Source organism: Triturus cristatus, chromosome 4_2 (genome assembly GCF_964204655.1).
Source record: "Triturus cristatus chromosome 4_2, aTriCri1.1, whole genome shotgun sequence".
NCBI lineage: Eukaryota > Metazoa > Chordata > Amphibia > Caudata > Salamandridae > Triturus > Triturus cristatus.
In genome coordinates this window covers 317,875,337-317,889,458 of record NC_140586.1, presented here as the reverse complement: position 1 = coordinate 317,889,458, position 14,122 = coordinate 317,875,337, and the positions used below count along the sequence as shown (strand labels likewise).

The 14,122-nt window shown below is 47.6% G+C and overlaps 1 protein-coding gene across 1 annotated transcript; it reads left to right on the top strand.

The window, feature by feature from the left end:
- Positions 1–348: 348 nt before the first annotated feature.
- On the top strand, positions 349–12,409 carry LOC146833792 (uncharacterized). Its single transcript, XM_085600093.1, has 11 exons — positions 349–960; positions 2,393–2,554; positions 2,703–4,163; positions 4,966–5,058; positions 5,309–5,413; positions 6,088–6,197; positions 6,384–6,578; positions 7,685–7,847; positions 9,451–9,616; positions 10,105–10,199; positions 11,600–12,409. Exons 2-11 carry the CDS (start codon positions 2,407–2,409, stop codon positions 11,683–11,685), a joined length of 2,622 nt encoding a protein of 873 aa, XP_085456219.1. The 5' UTR covers positions 349–960; positions 2,393–2,406; the 3' UTR covers positions 11,686–12,409.
- Positions 12,410–14,122: the final 1,713 nt, after the last annotated feature.

The window sequence follows — 14,122 nt, the reverse complement described above, 5'->3', positions numbered from 1 at the left end:
CTGTATTTTAAACTTTGTTTTAAGATAAATCAAAGTTACGGGTCATTCACGACCCCCCCTGGAGTGGGAGGAGCTCGGAGGACGGACAGGTTGAGGTGACGGTGGAGGATGGAGAGCGACGAGGGGGAAATTCCACACACCTTCCAGGGCTGTGAGGCTAACTCCCTCCACAGCTCCTCCCACCTTCTGTGTATAAAACCGAACAGAGCAGGGAACAGTCAGAAGAGGAGCAGCTACCGAGGGGTCAGGACCTCACAGAGCACCCACAAACAAGAACGACCCTCACAGAGCACCCACAAACAAGAACGACCCTCACAGAGCACCCACAAACAAGAACGACCCTCACAGAGCACCTCCAAACAAGAACGACCCTCTCTGCGGACTCCTCGAGACAAGACCGCCCCTCGCACGGACCAACGGCTAAACCTCACAGAGGCCTCATCAGAGACGAGACCTTCCCTCAGAGACAAGAAGACCGGCCCTCACAGACAGCACCCCTAAGGGACGAGACCGGCCCTCACAGAGAGCACCCCTAAGAGACGAGACCGACCCTCACAGAGGACTCCTCAGAGGTAGGAAGAGCGACCCTCACAGAGTGCCCCTGAGAGACGAGACCAGCCCTCACAGGACGCTTAAGAGACAGGAGACGCACACCGGCCGTCAGAGATCCTCCCTCATAAACAGAAGAGACCCATCAGCCCTCAAAGACACCTTCTTGGAGGCAGGGCCGGCCCTCATAGATCACCCCAAGAGGCAAGTCCTGCCCTCACAGAGGACACCTCAGAAATTGGACCGGTCGTCACAGGGCGTCTCTCCAGACCATATCTTCAAGGAGAGAGAGTCCCTCGGATACAGGAAGCTAGACGACCCTCACCAGAGCAGCCCTCACAGAGGAGAGACAGCACCGACCCGCACCCAAGAGTCCGGCCCCGGAACAGAAAACAGAGCTCCCGTCCCTCGGTATGTACAAACTTTCCATCCCTCTGTGATACTTTCCTCTGGTGAACAACCTGTCCACGCCTGTACCTTTCAGTGTGAACAGCCTGCCCTTGTCTCTCCACACTGCACAGTGTGACCCTTTACACTGCCTTACACTGATCGGTACAGTCTGCCACCTCTCACGTTACACTGGTGCACTGATCTGTACAGCCTGCCCTTGTCTCTTCACACTGTACAGCCTGCCCCTTTACACTGCCTTACACTGGTTTGAACAGTCTGCCCCGGTCTCACTTTACCCTGGTGCACTGATCGGTACAGTCTACTCCTCTAACTTTGGTGCACTATTCTGCAGTCTACCCCTCTCACTTTACCCTGGTGCACTGATCTGCAGCCTGCCCGTCTCTCTGTGGATCTCACCTCTGGTTCACGTTTAACTTTTTACCTCATGTGACCTCGTAAAGTTTCGCTAGATTTCAACTCCTGTTCTCACCTCTAAGCTCCATTTTACCTCATGTCCTCGTCTCAGTTTCACTGCCCACCCCCATCTTATCCCGTGCACCCCTTTCACTGGCAGTTCACATTTCACCTCCTCTCCCTTCCTACCATTGGTTCCTAGCTCAATTCTGTCTCGAATCCCACCTACTGCCCCACTCTCGCATGTCTCTTCCATCTCACTCACTGTCCCACTTTCATATCTCTTCCATCACACCCACTGTCCCACTCTCACCTGTCTTCCATCACACTCACTGTCCACGTCTCTTCCATCTCACCTACTGTCCCACTCTCACCTGTCTTCCATCGCACCCACTGTCCCACTCTCACCGGTCTTCCATCGCACCCACTGTCCCACTCTCACATGTCTTCCATCTCACCCACTGTCCCTTTCTCACATGTGTTCCACCTCATCTACTGCCCCACTCTCATGTGTCTTCCATCCCACCCACTGTCCCACTCTCACACCTGTCTTGCATCTCACCCACTGTCACACTCATGTATCGTCCATCTCACTTACTGTCCCACTTTCACATGTCTTACATTTTACCCACTGTCCCACTCTCACACATTTCTTCCATCTCACCCACTGCCTCACTCTCACGTGTTTTCCATCTCACCCACGGTCACACTCTCACGTCTTCCATGTCAATCACTGTCCCTCATTCTTGTCTTCCATCTCACCTACTGTCTCACTCTCACATGCTTATTCCATATCACTCACTGTCCCACTCTCACATCCTGTTCCCATCTCACCTCTGTCTGATATTAGGCCTCTGGCTCCTGTCTCACCTCCTGTCCCCATCTAACCTCGTGCACCAATCTAATCTGGGTCATACCCACCCAGCTACCCGTCTTCCATCTCCTTCTTACCCCCTACCCCTCTCACCTCCTGTCCGAATCTCATCTCTTCTGTCCTCTCACCTGTGGCTAATTTCTTACCTATTGACCCCTCCCCCAGGTCTGCCACTCACCATGGAAGGCTTCGCCTCTGTGTACTACAGTGAACCATCCGTCATGGGCTTCCTCGCCAACGTCATCAGCGCCTTCCTGGTGGCCCTACAGAACTTCTTTTCCTTCCACACCAAAGTGAACGCTGAAGGGGTGGAGAACATCTTGGCAGGTGAGTGTGGCAGCCACAGATCACACAAAGAGTTACAGGTGGCGCTGGGGTAACAATGTATAAGACACTTGGAGGGAGGGGGTACACACTCACAGACACAGACACACACACACGCACGTGTTGCTCAATGCCTGTTTATCTCTTGCAGGGGTCCATCTCATCCTGATTGGAGGACTGACACAACTCATTGCAGGCTTCCTGTGCTTCCGGAAGTACGATCACCTGGGGAGCACCGCTTTTGTGGCATTTGCCGCACTCTGGAGCAGCTACGGGGCTACACGTGTTGTCCTGGGAGCGTACCCCACCATCCACAACACCACACAAACTCTGAACATTTCTAACAGCCAGACCATCATGGGCGCCTCCCCTCTTCCGGTCAGTGAGAGCGCAGTAGCAGGGCTGGTGGCATACACCGCCGTCGCCTTCATCCTCTCCTTCTGTTCGGCCACCGTTAACTACGTCATGCCCTTCGTGTTTGGCGCCATCACCCTCACATTGGTCTTCGAGGCGGTGGGGCTCTTCGGACAGTGGGCGCTGGTGGTCTCCGGGACCCTGGAGCTTCTCATTGTGTTGTTTGGGTTTTATGGTGCCACTGCCCTGCTCCTGAAGGGCCTGACCCAGAGGAATGTCCTTCCAGGCTTCGGGAACCCCATGTTCAGCGTCTTGCTTCTGGGCTCAGCCAACAGCACCTCTTCCAGTGGCATCGGGGAGGAGACCAAGAAGAACTCCAAGTACGCGGAGCCCATGGCCTTGGGGCACATCGCTGACGCAGTGGCCTCGCTCATCTTTGCCTTTTATTGCTTTGGTTACATGAAGACCTTCTACATTGGTGCCATCTGGGTCAGCATCAATGCGCTGTCCCAGCTCTGCGCCAGCTACTACAGTTACTTGAGAGAAGACGTCTACCACACCACCAAGCTTGGACTCCACAGCCTGTTCTGGTTGCTGATGTCCTGGGAAGAGTTCATTGTCACGGTGCTCCTCTCGGGGGACAATGTGGACAAGAGCCGAGCCGGCATGGTGGGGGGCTGGTTCTTTCTGGTCGCCGCTTGCATCCTCTGCCTGATGTCCCTCAACAGAGACCTCCTGGAGGTGCTGCAGAATTCATGCTTCCTCCTCCTCACTGTCTCCACCATCCAACAGATTCCACTCCAGGGATCCCATATCTTCTTCGGAGTGGTCTGCAGCATTTACACAGCCACCTCCCTCTATGCCACTTTTGCCAGCCTCATTAACTCCATCGCTGATAAGTCGTTGATCTCTACTGGACCCCAAGTGATGTCATCGGCTACGCTCCAGGACTTGCTGCTGTGCCTGAAGCGCGTCACCAGCAGGTCTAAGGAGGGCCAGGAGGTCAGCACTACCAGATGCCAGCTCCCTGATGCCCTCTTCTTCATCTGCAATGGCTTGGCCTCACTCTCTGCCATCCAGGGGTCCCTGAGTGACCCCACCAGAGCCCACCTCTCCATCCCTTGGGTGCTGATTCCTGGTGCTCTCTTCCAGTTGTACGTCTGCAGGATCGTGGTGCAGAGAGGGCGAAGATTTGGGTCGGTCCTACCATTCTGTTATGCTGCTGTTTGGGCCACATGGGCGTGGCTACGACTCGCAGGTAACTTGTGATCTCTTAATCTTATTCTTTACAATGTGTAAAAATGTATTCAGAAAAGTCCTAGTGCTCCAGTGTCATGAAGCTTTTGAGTGGTTTAGATTCTCAGGCATACCAGTAGGGGCAGTGGGGGTGATGTGTATTTTTGGTTATTAGTTTAATTTCGAGTAGCCATGCATGCAGGTAGTTTCATGATGACATCACATGCAGTTCTTTGTTTGACTGGGGGGCCCTTGTAACCAGTGAGCTGAAGAAGTACCTAGGAGGGGTCATATGTGATGACTGGCAGGGGGAAGGAAAAGGGTTGGAGAGGAGTGCACCTGGTGGCCACTAGGAGGGGACTAATGACTTATAGAACCATTAATGGGTCTAGATAAACTATTGATAAACTGTTGTAGATAATCCAGTTGTGGGAAGAACCAATAGGTAATAATGCCTTTGTTCAAATAACTGGTCATTTCCTGCACCCAGGGGCATATTTACCAGAATTTAATTTTCGCTTGTCTTCTAACACATGCGAGAAAACATTTTATACTGGGATAAGGTGCTCTGGTAAGTGTGTATCACCAAATCAGGGCACACCTGTTCAGGATGGGGTGGAAGATACAGTTTTACACATCACCAGAAGCCAATATCTAGTACCATGATTGGCTGTTGGATGAGTGAGGTGTTGGACAGTATATGGTCCTCCTCCATCTCTTGTCTCTGCTCCAGGCCATCTCCTGCCTTTGAAGGAAGAGCTCCTTCCTGTGTTCTGTTTCATCCATGACTAACCATCTGCCCCCTCCTCCTCTTCCCTCTCCAGGTCCCCTGCTGAATATCCACGTCACCAGTTATGGTGCATTCACTGTTGGTGCCGTCACCTTCCTGGTCATCAATGTCTTCCTGATGTCCTTGGGTAAGTCTCTCCGGATACCGATGTCCAGTCATCCCTCTGTTGAATACTGAGGCCCAGGTGCCCTGACAGACAGCAGCTGCTTCCGGCTGTAGTGGGTACGGGCCGGTGTCTGACACTCGATGGTCCATATGCACAGTTCTGAGGCATCATAGTGACCTCATCTAAAGACTTGAGCAACTGCGACGCCCGCTGACCTCTGAAATATGTCATTTCCGGTCTCTGACGCCATCTTGTTCTGCTTTTTCCACAGTCGCCTATGCCAACGTGGTGCTGGTGCTGCTCGCCCTGCTGATGGAGGCGGTGATTGTCTGTTTCCTGCTTTTCACCTTGGAATGCCTGCCTCTCCCGCTCGAGAGTAAGTCGACACCCTCCACTGTGGGTTCCTCTTGTGTATTAATGCATGTCAGTGATCTCGAAATGGTTAATACACGCTAAACAGGCAACTTCTATTAAGTGCCATCACAAGTGCACGTGTAATGTGGTGGGGGCTAAAGGGGAGTGGTCTGTAGAAAGGACTGGAGGGTGCCTGACAAGCCTGTGCTTCTGAAGGGTTGTGAGGGGTGAAGCAGAGTCAGTTACGTGCCAGACTCTGCTAGAGTTGACATTTTTAATGCAAGTGGGGCCTGAATGGAGTCAGTCACAAACCTGACATGTGTCTGGTTCTTTGCTAGACCTCCCCATGTCTTAGTTTCTGTATCTGTCTCTCCACTCCTGCTTTAAAATCACCTTGTTATAATACGGAGAGTTGGGGTGAGCCCCATAACCCTCGGAACCAGGGCAATTAAGTATAAACCAAGACAGGGGTTCCTGTACTAGTGTAAATGTTTTACCACAAGTAATTTCATACAGACAGAGGGTGAGGGAAAAATTAATCTCTGTCTTATGTTTTTATTTTATTGTCTTGGGTGGCATTTACCTTCTTGAAATCCCTCCTTGGTTTAACATTAACTTGATCCGCACAATCCTCTTCTTGTTGTTGATACTATTGAATTTAATGTCTAATTTTCCCGTCTTTGTGTGTTTTTTCAGTCACAGTATTGTCCGTCTTCAGTGTCGTCTGTATCTACGGAGCAGTGGCATCTCTTGGAAACTGCATTTTCAGCAAGGACCTGATTCCCATGGGACTACCTCTCTTCAAGGTACCTTGAATCATACATGCAATATGTTACGATTACTATTCTTAAAATAATACTCAGTTCCGATAAATGTGTCTCTCAAATAACCAGTCCATATCTCAGCCCTCTAACTCTGGGATGTGTATGTGCTGCTCAAGGGCAGCTCTAGGTGGCGTTGTCTCACCCCTTGTCTGTTCTTTGTCCTTTTAGGAAACGAAGTCAGAGGAGAAAGTTGAGGCGTCCGACTCCTGCGTGTGCCCCGATTCCTATCGCACCAGCAGTCTAAGGACCATCGCCGCCCTGCTGGACCAGGGTGGGGTGTGCGGGGTCCCCACAGACACGGTCTATGCCCTGGCGGCCTCCTGCAAACACCCCGAGGCCATCCAGAAGATTTACACCATCAAGGTGAGCACCGAGGAGCGGACTTCCGGCAGAATTCACCCGAGGCTGAGACAGATGCTCTGTCATTCAAGAATAAGGCACACCTTTTGCTAGAACAGTTAGATATCACCCAGTGGGTTGAGACACTGTCATGGAAACGTCAGGGTGAAACCAGTCGGCAGGGGTGTGATTACCAAGGTGATACCAGCCTGGAGTATGTATAGTTGGATATATTGTCATTTAAATGACAGGGTAAAAACATTCTGCAGGTGAGGGATTCCATGGTAATATCTGCCTAGAAAGTTCCAACTCCAAAACTTTAAAAAAAAAAATGGAAAGCAGCCAGGTTAAATGGTAGCTTGTCATGCTTTGCGAGGAGAGTGCGAGATGGGGGTGAAACCGGACATGTGGGTTCCAATCCACATGAGCCCTGGGTTAGGGGCAGAATAGCCCAGCTAGATGCTATCACATGCACAAGAAAGATACTAATGCCCCAGATTACACAGTGAGTCTGCATTCTCAGACTAGGATTGCATAGAACTCTGTGGCCAGTGTCTGTCTGCTGTAGGACTTTAGAAAGAGAGTAACAAAGAACAAGGGAACCCTGTGTGTCAAGCGGGACCGAGGGTAATAGTGTATTGCGGGAGACATAGGTCCCTACCAAACAACATAAGTGTAGAATCACAGAACTACAATTAGAGCTGTGTGGTACTTCCAAATGGAAAGGATTCTATTTATTCAAACATGCAGTAAAAAGGAACAATAACATTGAAAGTCCAATGGCTAATGTGACGGGTATGGGAATCAACAGATTTCCAGACCTCAGGCATTTGCATCAATATGTGACATTAGCGATACATTTTTAGAACAGTCACAATGCCAAAAGACAACTCGTGCTCCACATAAATCATCATACATTAGGGGTCACAGTGTAAGTGTCATTAGAAGGCCATACATGCTTTTAACTTGCACAATCTCTTGGCTACCACAGGAGACTTTTAGTTTATTTACAGAGGTGGTGTGACTGGGTCTAAAGTCACTTATGTATCCTGCACATAATGTCTGAAGGTCCTGACCTCCCCCTCTGTCTCTAAACCATTAATTTCTCCCTTTTCTTCCATTCTCTGCAGGAACGACCCCTGGAGAAGCCCATCTGTATCTGCATCTCCCACCTGGACCAGCTGCGGGCCGTGAGACCCCCATTCAGCCCTCTGCTTTGGGACTTCATGGGGAGCGTCTACCCTGGGGGTATCAGCTGCATTGTCCAGAAGGGGGAGTGGCTGAAGAGGATGGGTGAGTGTGACCTCTTCTGCATGGTCTCTTTCCTTCTCCAAAGAGGGGTGGGATGAGGATGGTAGAGGGGTGAGGGCTACAAATGCCCGAAGTTGTGCCTGGGGAAATTCAGGGATGTGCTCACTCCATGTACGTGCTGCTAGTCTAGACCATGCTTCTTCTCCCCCGCCCCCCAATGTGCACTGACTCCCATCTCATGCAGGAATTACTTGCACCTATCACTCCATTCAACCCCCAATGTCTATAGCCCCCCTTCTTATGTAGCTATGGTATGTACATTTCAGGGTCTATTCACCCCTTAATGGCTACAGACCCCCATCTCACATAGCTATTGTATATACATATCAGATTTCATTCAGCCCCCCCTAATATATGCATGGCCCAGTTCATGCAGACATTACCTGCACATTCACCCCCTGATATCTACAGACCCCCGTCTCATGAGGGTATTACATGTATCATGGACCCCCTAATGTCTACAGACCCCCATCTCATGCAGGCATTGCATGTACATTCACCCTCCTGAAGTTTACAGACCCCCATCTCATATAGCTATTGCATGTGCATATCAGGGTCCAGTGACCCCCATTCTGTGTAGAGGCCCCTATCACATGGAGCTATTGCATATACATATCAGAATCCAGGCCCCCCCTAATGTGTAACGACCCCAATCTCATGCAGGTATTAAATGCACATTCACCCCTAAAGCACACAGACCCCAGATCTCATGTACCTATTGCATGTACATATCATATATATTATGTATATATATGTGTGTGTGTGTGTGTGTGTGGTGTATGTGTACATGTGTGTAAAACTGATAAAGAAATATATGGGACTCGCACAATTTCTGACTAAAACATTAATTAAACCCCACAGCAATGACAACGCAAAGAATGGTTGCTTTTGGTATACTATGGCTGTATAAGATAACATTTTTGCGTGATGAGTCAGTGTACATTTCAGTTGTGAAATAGTCCCTCGCGCAGACAGAATGATATATCAAACAGCCACAAAATTATGTAAGACAGAAATAAATTTCAGGCTGAAGTCTTTTTTAAAGAGTTGTTAACAATATGTATTGCAGACATCTGGCCTCTCAAGATATAACAAACAAATGTGTGGTTGCCTTCCACAGTATTGTAATCAGCCGCGGTCCATGCAGGTAACATTGATGGGGCGGTGGGGCCTCGTTGGGGGGGGATTTCGAGGGATGATGCAGAGGGAAAATTAATTATTTATTTGATTTTCCCTCGGCATCGTCCCTCGAACCCCCCCCCCCCCCAATACGGCCCCACCGCTGTTACCTGCACAGATCATGGCTGTTTGTAATGCTTTAGTAGAACTTCTTTCATACTAAATGGACAATGTGTGCCCACTGCACAACTAGAGCAATCACGTATTCAAGGACCCTAATTAATTCTTGATGTTCTGAGGCTATACCATTCAAACATCTGCTCAAATTAAGCACAACCAAACGAAGTCATCACTGTACAGCATCTCTGTTCATAATGCTGAGCAAATAAACACAGTCAAACACAAATGCTCACTCACTCACATCTGACTTGTTGCTGATTAATTTTGTTATGTTCTCCTTCTGCAGGAGTTGGACCAGCTTATGATATTGTGGGCACCAAAGACTCCATCATGATCCGAGTACCGGACCACACTATCTCTGCCCACCTGACTGACATGACTGGCCCTCTGGCCATCACTTCTGCCAATCCGAGTGGGGAGTGTGACAGCACCCACCATGACATGGTCATCTCGTGAGTACTCATTCAGAACAGGGGCTGAAATCAGGAAAATATTTGAGTGGGCCTTCTACGAAAGAGATGGTGCCTGGGGTTTGAGAGTTACTAGATGGCTACTAGGAGCTAAGGGCAGGGGCAAGGATTGTGGAGGTGCGTGAGCTGAAGATTCTGAAAGGTGAAAGGGAGTGTGTGGGACTATTGATGGGTGGTGAACTATTTTGAATGGTTTAGGTTTTTTTAAGCATATGACTAGACTAGTGCTACTGAAAGGTGAAAGGAGGGAAAAGGGTGTTGGTGATATCTCACGCATATGTTTTAATGTATTTGAGATGCTTGGCATAAGCCTAAATGTGGGCGCATTAAACACAGGTGTATTTGACCAGTTGAGCTTGAGGTCAGGTAGATGTTTATCATCCTCGGGCTTTCCCCTAATCCCCAGCACCTGAGCCTTTGTCAATTATTACTTTAAATGAGTGATTTTGTATTTCCTCTCTGTGTTTCAGGCGTCTACGGCACAAGCTGGAGGGGGTGCTGTGTGATGGGGACTCCTACGAGATGGTTGGCTCCACTGTGGTGAACTGTCTGAGGATAGACGAAGGTGGGTCTCAACCAATGCTTGTTTCCGTTTCATCTCTGTCCCCTGCTACTCCCAAAGTAGACTCGGGAGCATCTATGGATGTGAACAGGGGGCTCTGCTCACCGCACCCCTCCCCACTCACCAAACATCTGCCATGAGATTTGGGGAAAACCAGTCCTGATCCAGTGTATTCCTGGTGTCCCAAGGCATACAGACGTACAAAGCCCAAACTGAATTGACAGATGAAACACTAAAGGGGCCAGGATGAATGCGTAACAAAGAGATGCACGTTATCGAGCCTCTGAGGAAAACTCCAAGTGCTTGTTCAAAGTTTACAGGGATGCGACTGGAGGTTTCTTACCTCTGCCAAATCCTGACCCCTACTTTCAACTTTACAAGCATTTCTCTTTATCATTAGTCTGCCCTGCTGGTGTACCATCTTGCATAATTTGTTTCACAAACTTTCGCTAAAATTACATGAACGGTGTGAAATGCAGTTCGCCTTTATCTTGCATGAAACTTTAATGGTAGTATATACCGCACATTAAAAAAGTCATGTTAGATACTGGCACAAGACTTAATCAGCGAAAAATGTCTCTTATGGAGACATTTAATGCTCAAAGTTATCTCCAGTGAAGAATAAATGATGCAAATTGCATAGTGCTAATTTGTCATATTTAGTAATAGTGATTACAAATTCACTCTGACTTAGTCAGCACATGGACCCAGAGCCTCCCTCAGTAAGACAATATCCCCCATGGTGGGCTCCTTTATTTTTCACCCAAACTCACATTATTGTTTCTCAGGGACAATCCCACCCTGCACAAGTTACCCAATACCTGAAGGTTCTTACTCTGGTCCCATCTGAAAATAGAGAGCTCAGAATCACAGATTCTGACATGCAGATTTATAAAATATTTACCATACACAAATATACACAAATATCTCTTTAAAGATCATTAGACCTGCTAAAAGTTCCTAATTCCAATGGGACTCACTTCCTAATTATTGGAATACAGAGTTAACTTACTATTCCATCTCCTGTCTGAGTTTATTGGCCAAGTGCTTGAAAGCGAGTTTACTGCAGGTTGACATTTTTGCAGGGAGATAGTTGTGTGTGGAAGATATTTTGGCCTTGAAAGTTTTTGAGTCTGTGTTTTAGCAGTTTGTTGATTCCATGATATCCCACCCTGTCCCAGTCATTTAATGTCTCCTTGAGGGCTCACACCCCACACTTTCTCCAGTCAGTATATGCCACGTGAGAGGGTGGTTCCCTCCTGTACTCCATCACCCATTGGTTCCTGGGGGTCGATCCGCACCGTGCTCATTATGCTTGTCTTTTCTCCTCCCTCTGCTGCTCACAGAGCTCAGACCTGTCCAAGCTCTCTCAATCTCATGCTGTTGTGCTTCTTCCCTTCCAGGGATCCTGAGCATCGTGAGGGAGGGCTGCGTCCCCACCACCCATGTCATGCAGACGTTCGAGCGGGTGAAGAACGCGCAGGTGTGAGGCTACCACGCGCTACGACCAGTCTTGTTCTGCTGACCACAGCAGCATCCGCACAAGACCTGAGCCAGCTGCCATTTGCACTTTATTTGCCGGAAATGAAAGCATCACATTCTGAGGCCGGATATCCGCGTTGAGCCTGAGCTGAAGGGAAGACATTGCCAGAACAGACTTACAGACGGCAGTGGAATCAGACATTCTTACAGACAGCTCACAATACTATTTGTCAGAATGCTTTAGTTGGATTGATATGCAGATGTTTTCTACCCTTCACTCTCCAACAGGGCATTGACCTGAAAGTCAGTGCTTGGTGATGTGTACAGCGTCAGATTCTCGATTCCACACCCCTCAGGATGCACGGGCACAGATCCAATGTATATATACTGTTGCATTCTGTTTGCGTTCTTTGCTTAAATATTTATATTTTACCCTCTGTCCTTAAAGGAATTTTAATTTAATGCTGATACCGATGTTGATGACAAATTCTATTTATTTTGTTACTCTGAGGTTGTCTGGTCCTGTCAGACCTCTCATCAGGCTCGTGTGACAGAATACTGTCAGAGCCAGACATCCCATATTGTTACAACCAGAACTATTGACTTCACTGGATGGTGCTGGCCACCCAATCGAGAGGAGCTTCAAGAACCACTGATAGAAGATTTTGAGTCTTAGGGACCTACATATAGTATTTAACTTATTTAATATATTGGAGTTGGTATTTATTGAAATAAAATAGCCCTTAAAAAGAAACTGTCTTTTCTCTTTGCTGTCAGGGGGACCCTTACCATGAATCCTCCTGTGATGCAGCTGTGAAAGAAAGGTGTCGTGTGTGTGAGTGTGTGTGTGCATTTATTGCGCAAAAGTCAGGGGTGTAAAACCCATATTTACCATGAAGTTTGGAAAATATTTCATAGTTTTCATTGAAATATGGTGTTATCATCATAAGCACAGCCCCACAAAGTATTCTGCAGCAGAGCTTTACCATTGTCTAGACTACTAGATTTAGACTCAATGGAAAACAAAAATATGTGTCATGGTTATCAAAACCAAGTGGCAAGAAAAGGCAAATTATGTAGCACATTCTCTGAAAATATTATTTTTATCTATTTGAGGTAGAAAGAAAATTTTCTGTTGAAATTTGCAAATTATGTGTTAAATGTGATAAATTACGCAGTACACTCTGCAGCCACAGAATCACATAAATCCTGAACCCTTTACCGTTGCCCATTATTTTCGCTTTTATGTTTGCCTTCAAACCCATCCAGTCTGTCCACATACAAACACTCATGCACGTTCATTTGCTTCCTTATCCTGCTGTTAGCCCTAAGGCTTTCCTGCGAATCCCCCTCTACAGTCAATTTCAAAATCATGCTCGATCTCAATTAGTCATATAAACTTCTCATGCATATGGTCACTATAGCAGCATATGCTTTTTCATATGATCTAGTTTAATCTGCGGTTTCAACACCCTTTCATTTCTCAAATCATATGACCTTGTTTAATCTGTTGTTTCCACCCCCTTTCATTTCTCAAATCCCCAAGTCACATTAAAGTGTTAAAACTTAAAGTCCCAACCCCTCCATTCATTGTTCATCATGCTACATTTGGTCATCCTCTGTTGATATAATTGAGTATTCTAATAGCACATCAGAAAGTGATATTTCAGCGACCTTGTTACTACCCTATATTTTAGTACCACAATCCTCATTTATGAGAACATCATGGTCTCGCCTTTCTCCCCTCCTTCTCTTACCATCTCATTTGACGTGACGCGGGTTTCCGTAATTACATCCAATTGCTCGAATAACCTGTGTCTCATTCAGATTCCTTAAATAGGCTTCCAGTTAGTTTAACTCATTTCATCTGCAGTGGGGCCTTGAAACCTCCCAAATTCCACTTTAACGTGGGCACCATCTTAACCTGGCTTCCTGATCGTTGCGCTTGCCTGATCTTAATTTATTTAATTCCTGCCTTATTATATGCATATGATGCTGTGTTTCTCACTCAGATTTCTGTGGGTCTCCGAAGTCTTTTAAATTCTTTCATTGATTTCATGGACTCCTTAGACCTTTCAATCAAATTTTCTAAATCGCATACTATGATGATTGGCAGTAAGAAGTCCATTAGCTGCAAGTTCCACCGTAGTGGGGGCAGAACTTACCAAAGTTTCTACTTTTCCTTATTTGGGGGGCATTGTTTGATGAAAGAGGGTCAATGGTGGCTCAAAGAGCACTTAAAAGGAACATTCTGGCAAGGGCAGCGGGTGCCACTATGGACTCCGCTAAGAGTTTAGGGGCTAAACCTGTACCCGCCCTAATAAAGGTCTATAGAGAAAAACGTATCCCAATGGCCACCTACGGTTGTAATGTGTGGAGGAGATACAGAGAAGTAAATGAACTGCAGGTGGCCGAGAACAAATTCCTGCATGGACTTCTTGCTG

What these genes read in the sequence shown, in the direction of transcription:
- LOC146833792 (XM_085600093.1), top strand. Translation starts at nt 2,407, where the DNA reads ATGGAAGGCTTCGCCTCTGTGTACTACAGTGAACCATCCGTCATGGGC. An exon ending in TGTCTTCCTGATGTCCTTGG is followed by an intron (nt 5,059 to 5,308) that starts GTAAGTCTCTCC and finishes CTTTTTCCACAG; the next exon opens with TCGCCTATGCCAACGTGGTG. An exon ending in CTGTCTGAGGATAGACGAAG is followed by an intron (nt 10,200 to 11,599) that starts GTGGGTCTCAAC and finishes CTTCCCTTCCAG; the next exon opens with GGATCCTGAGCATCGTGAGG.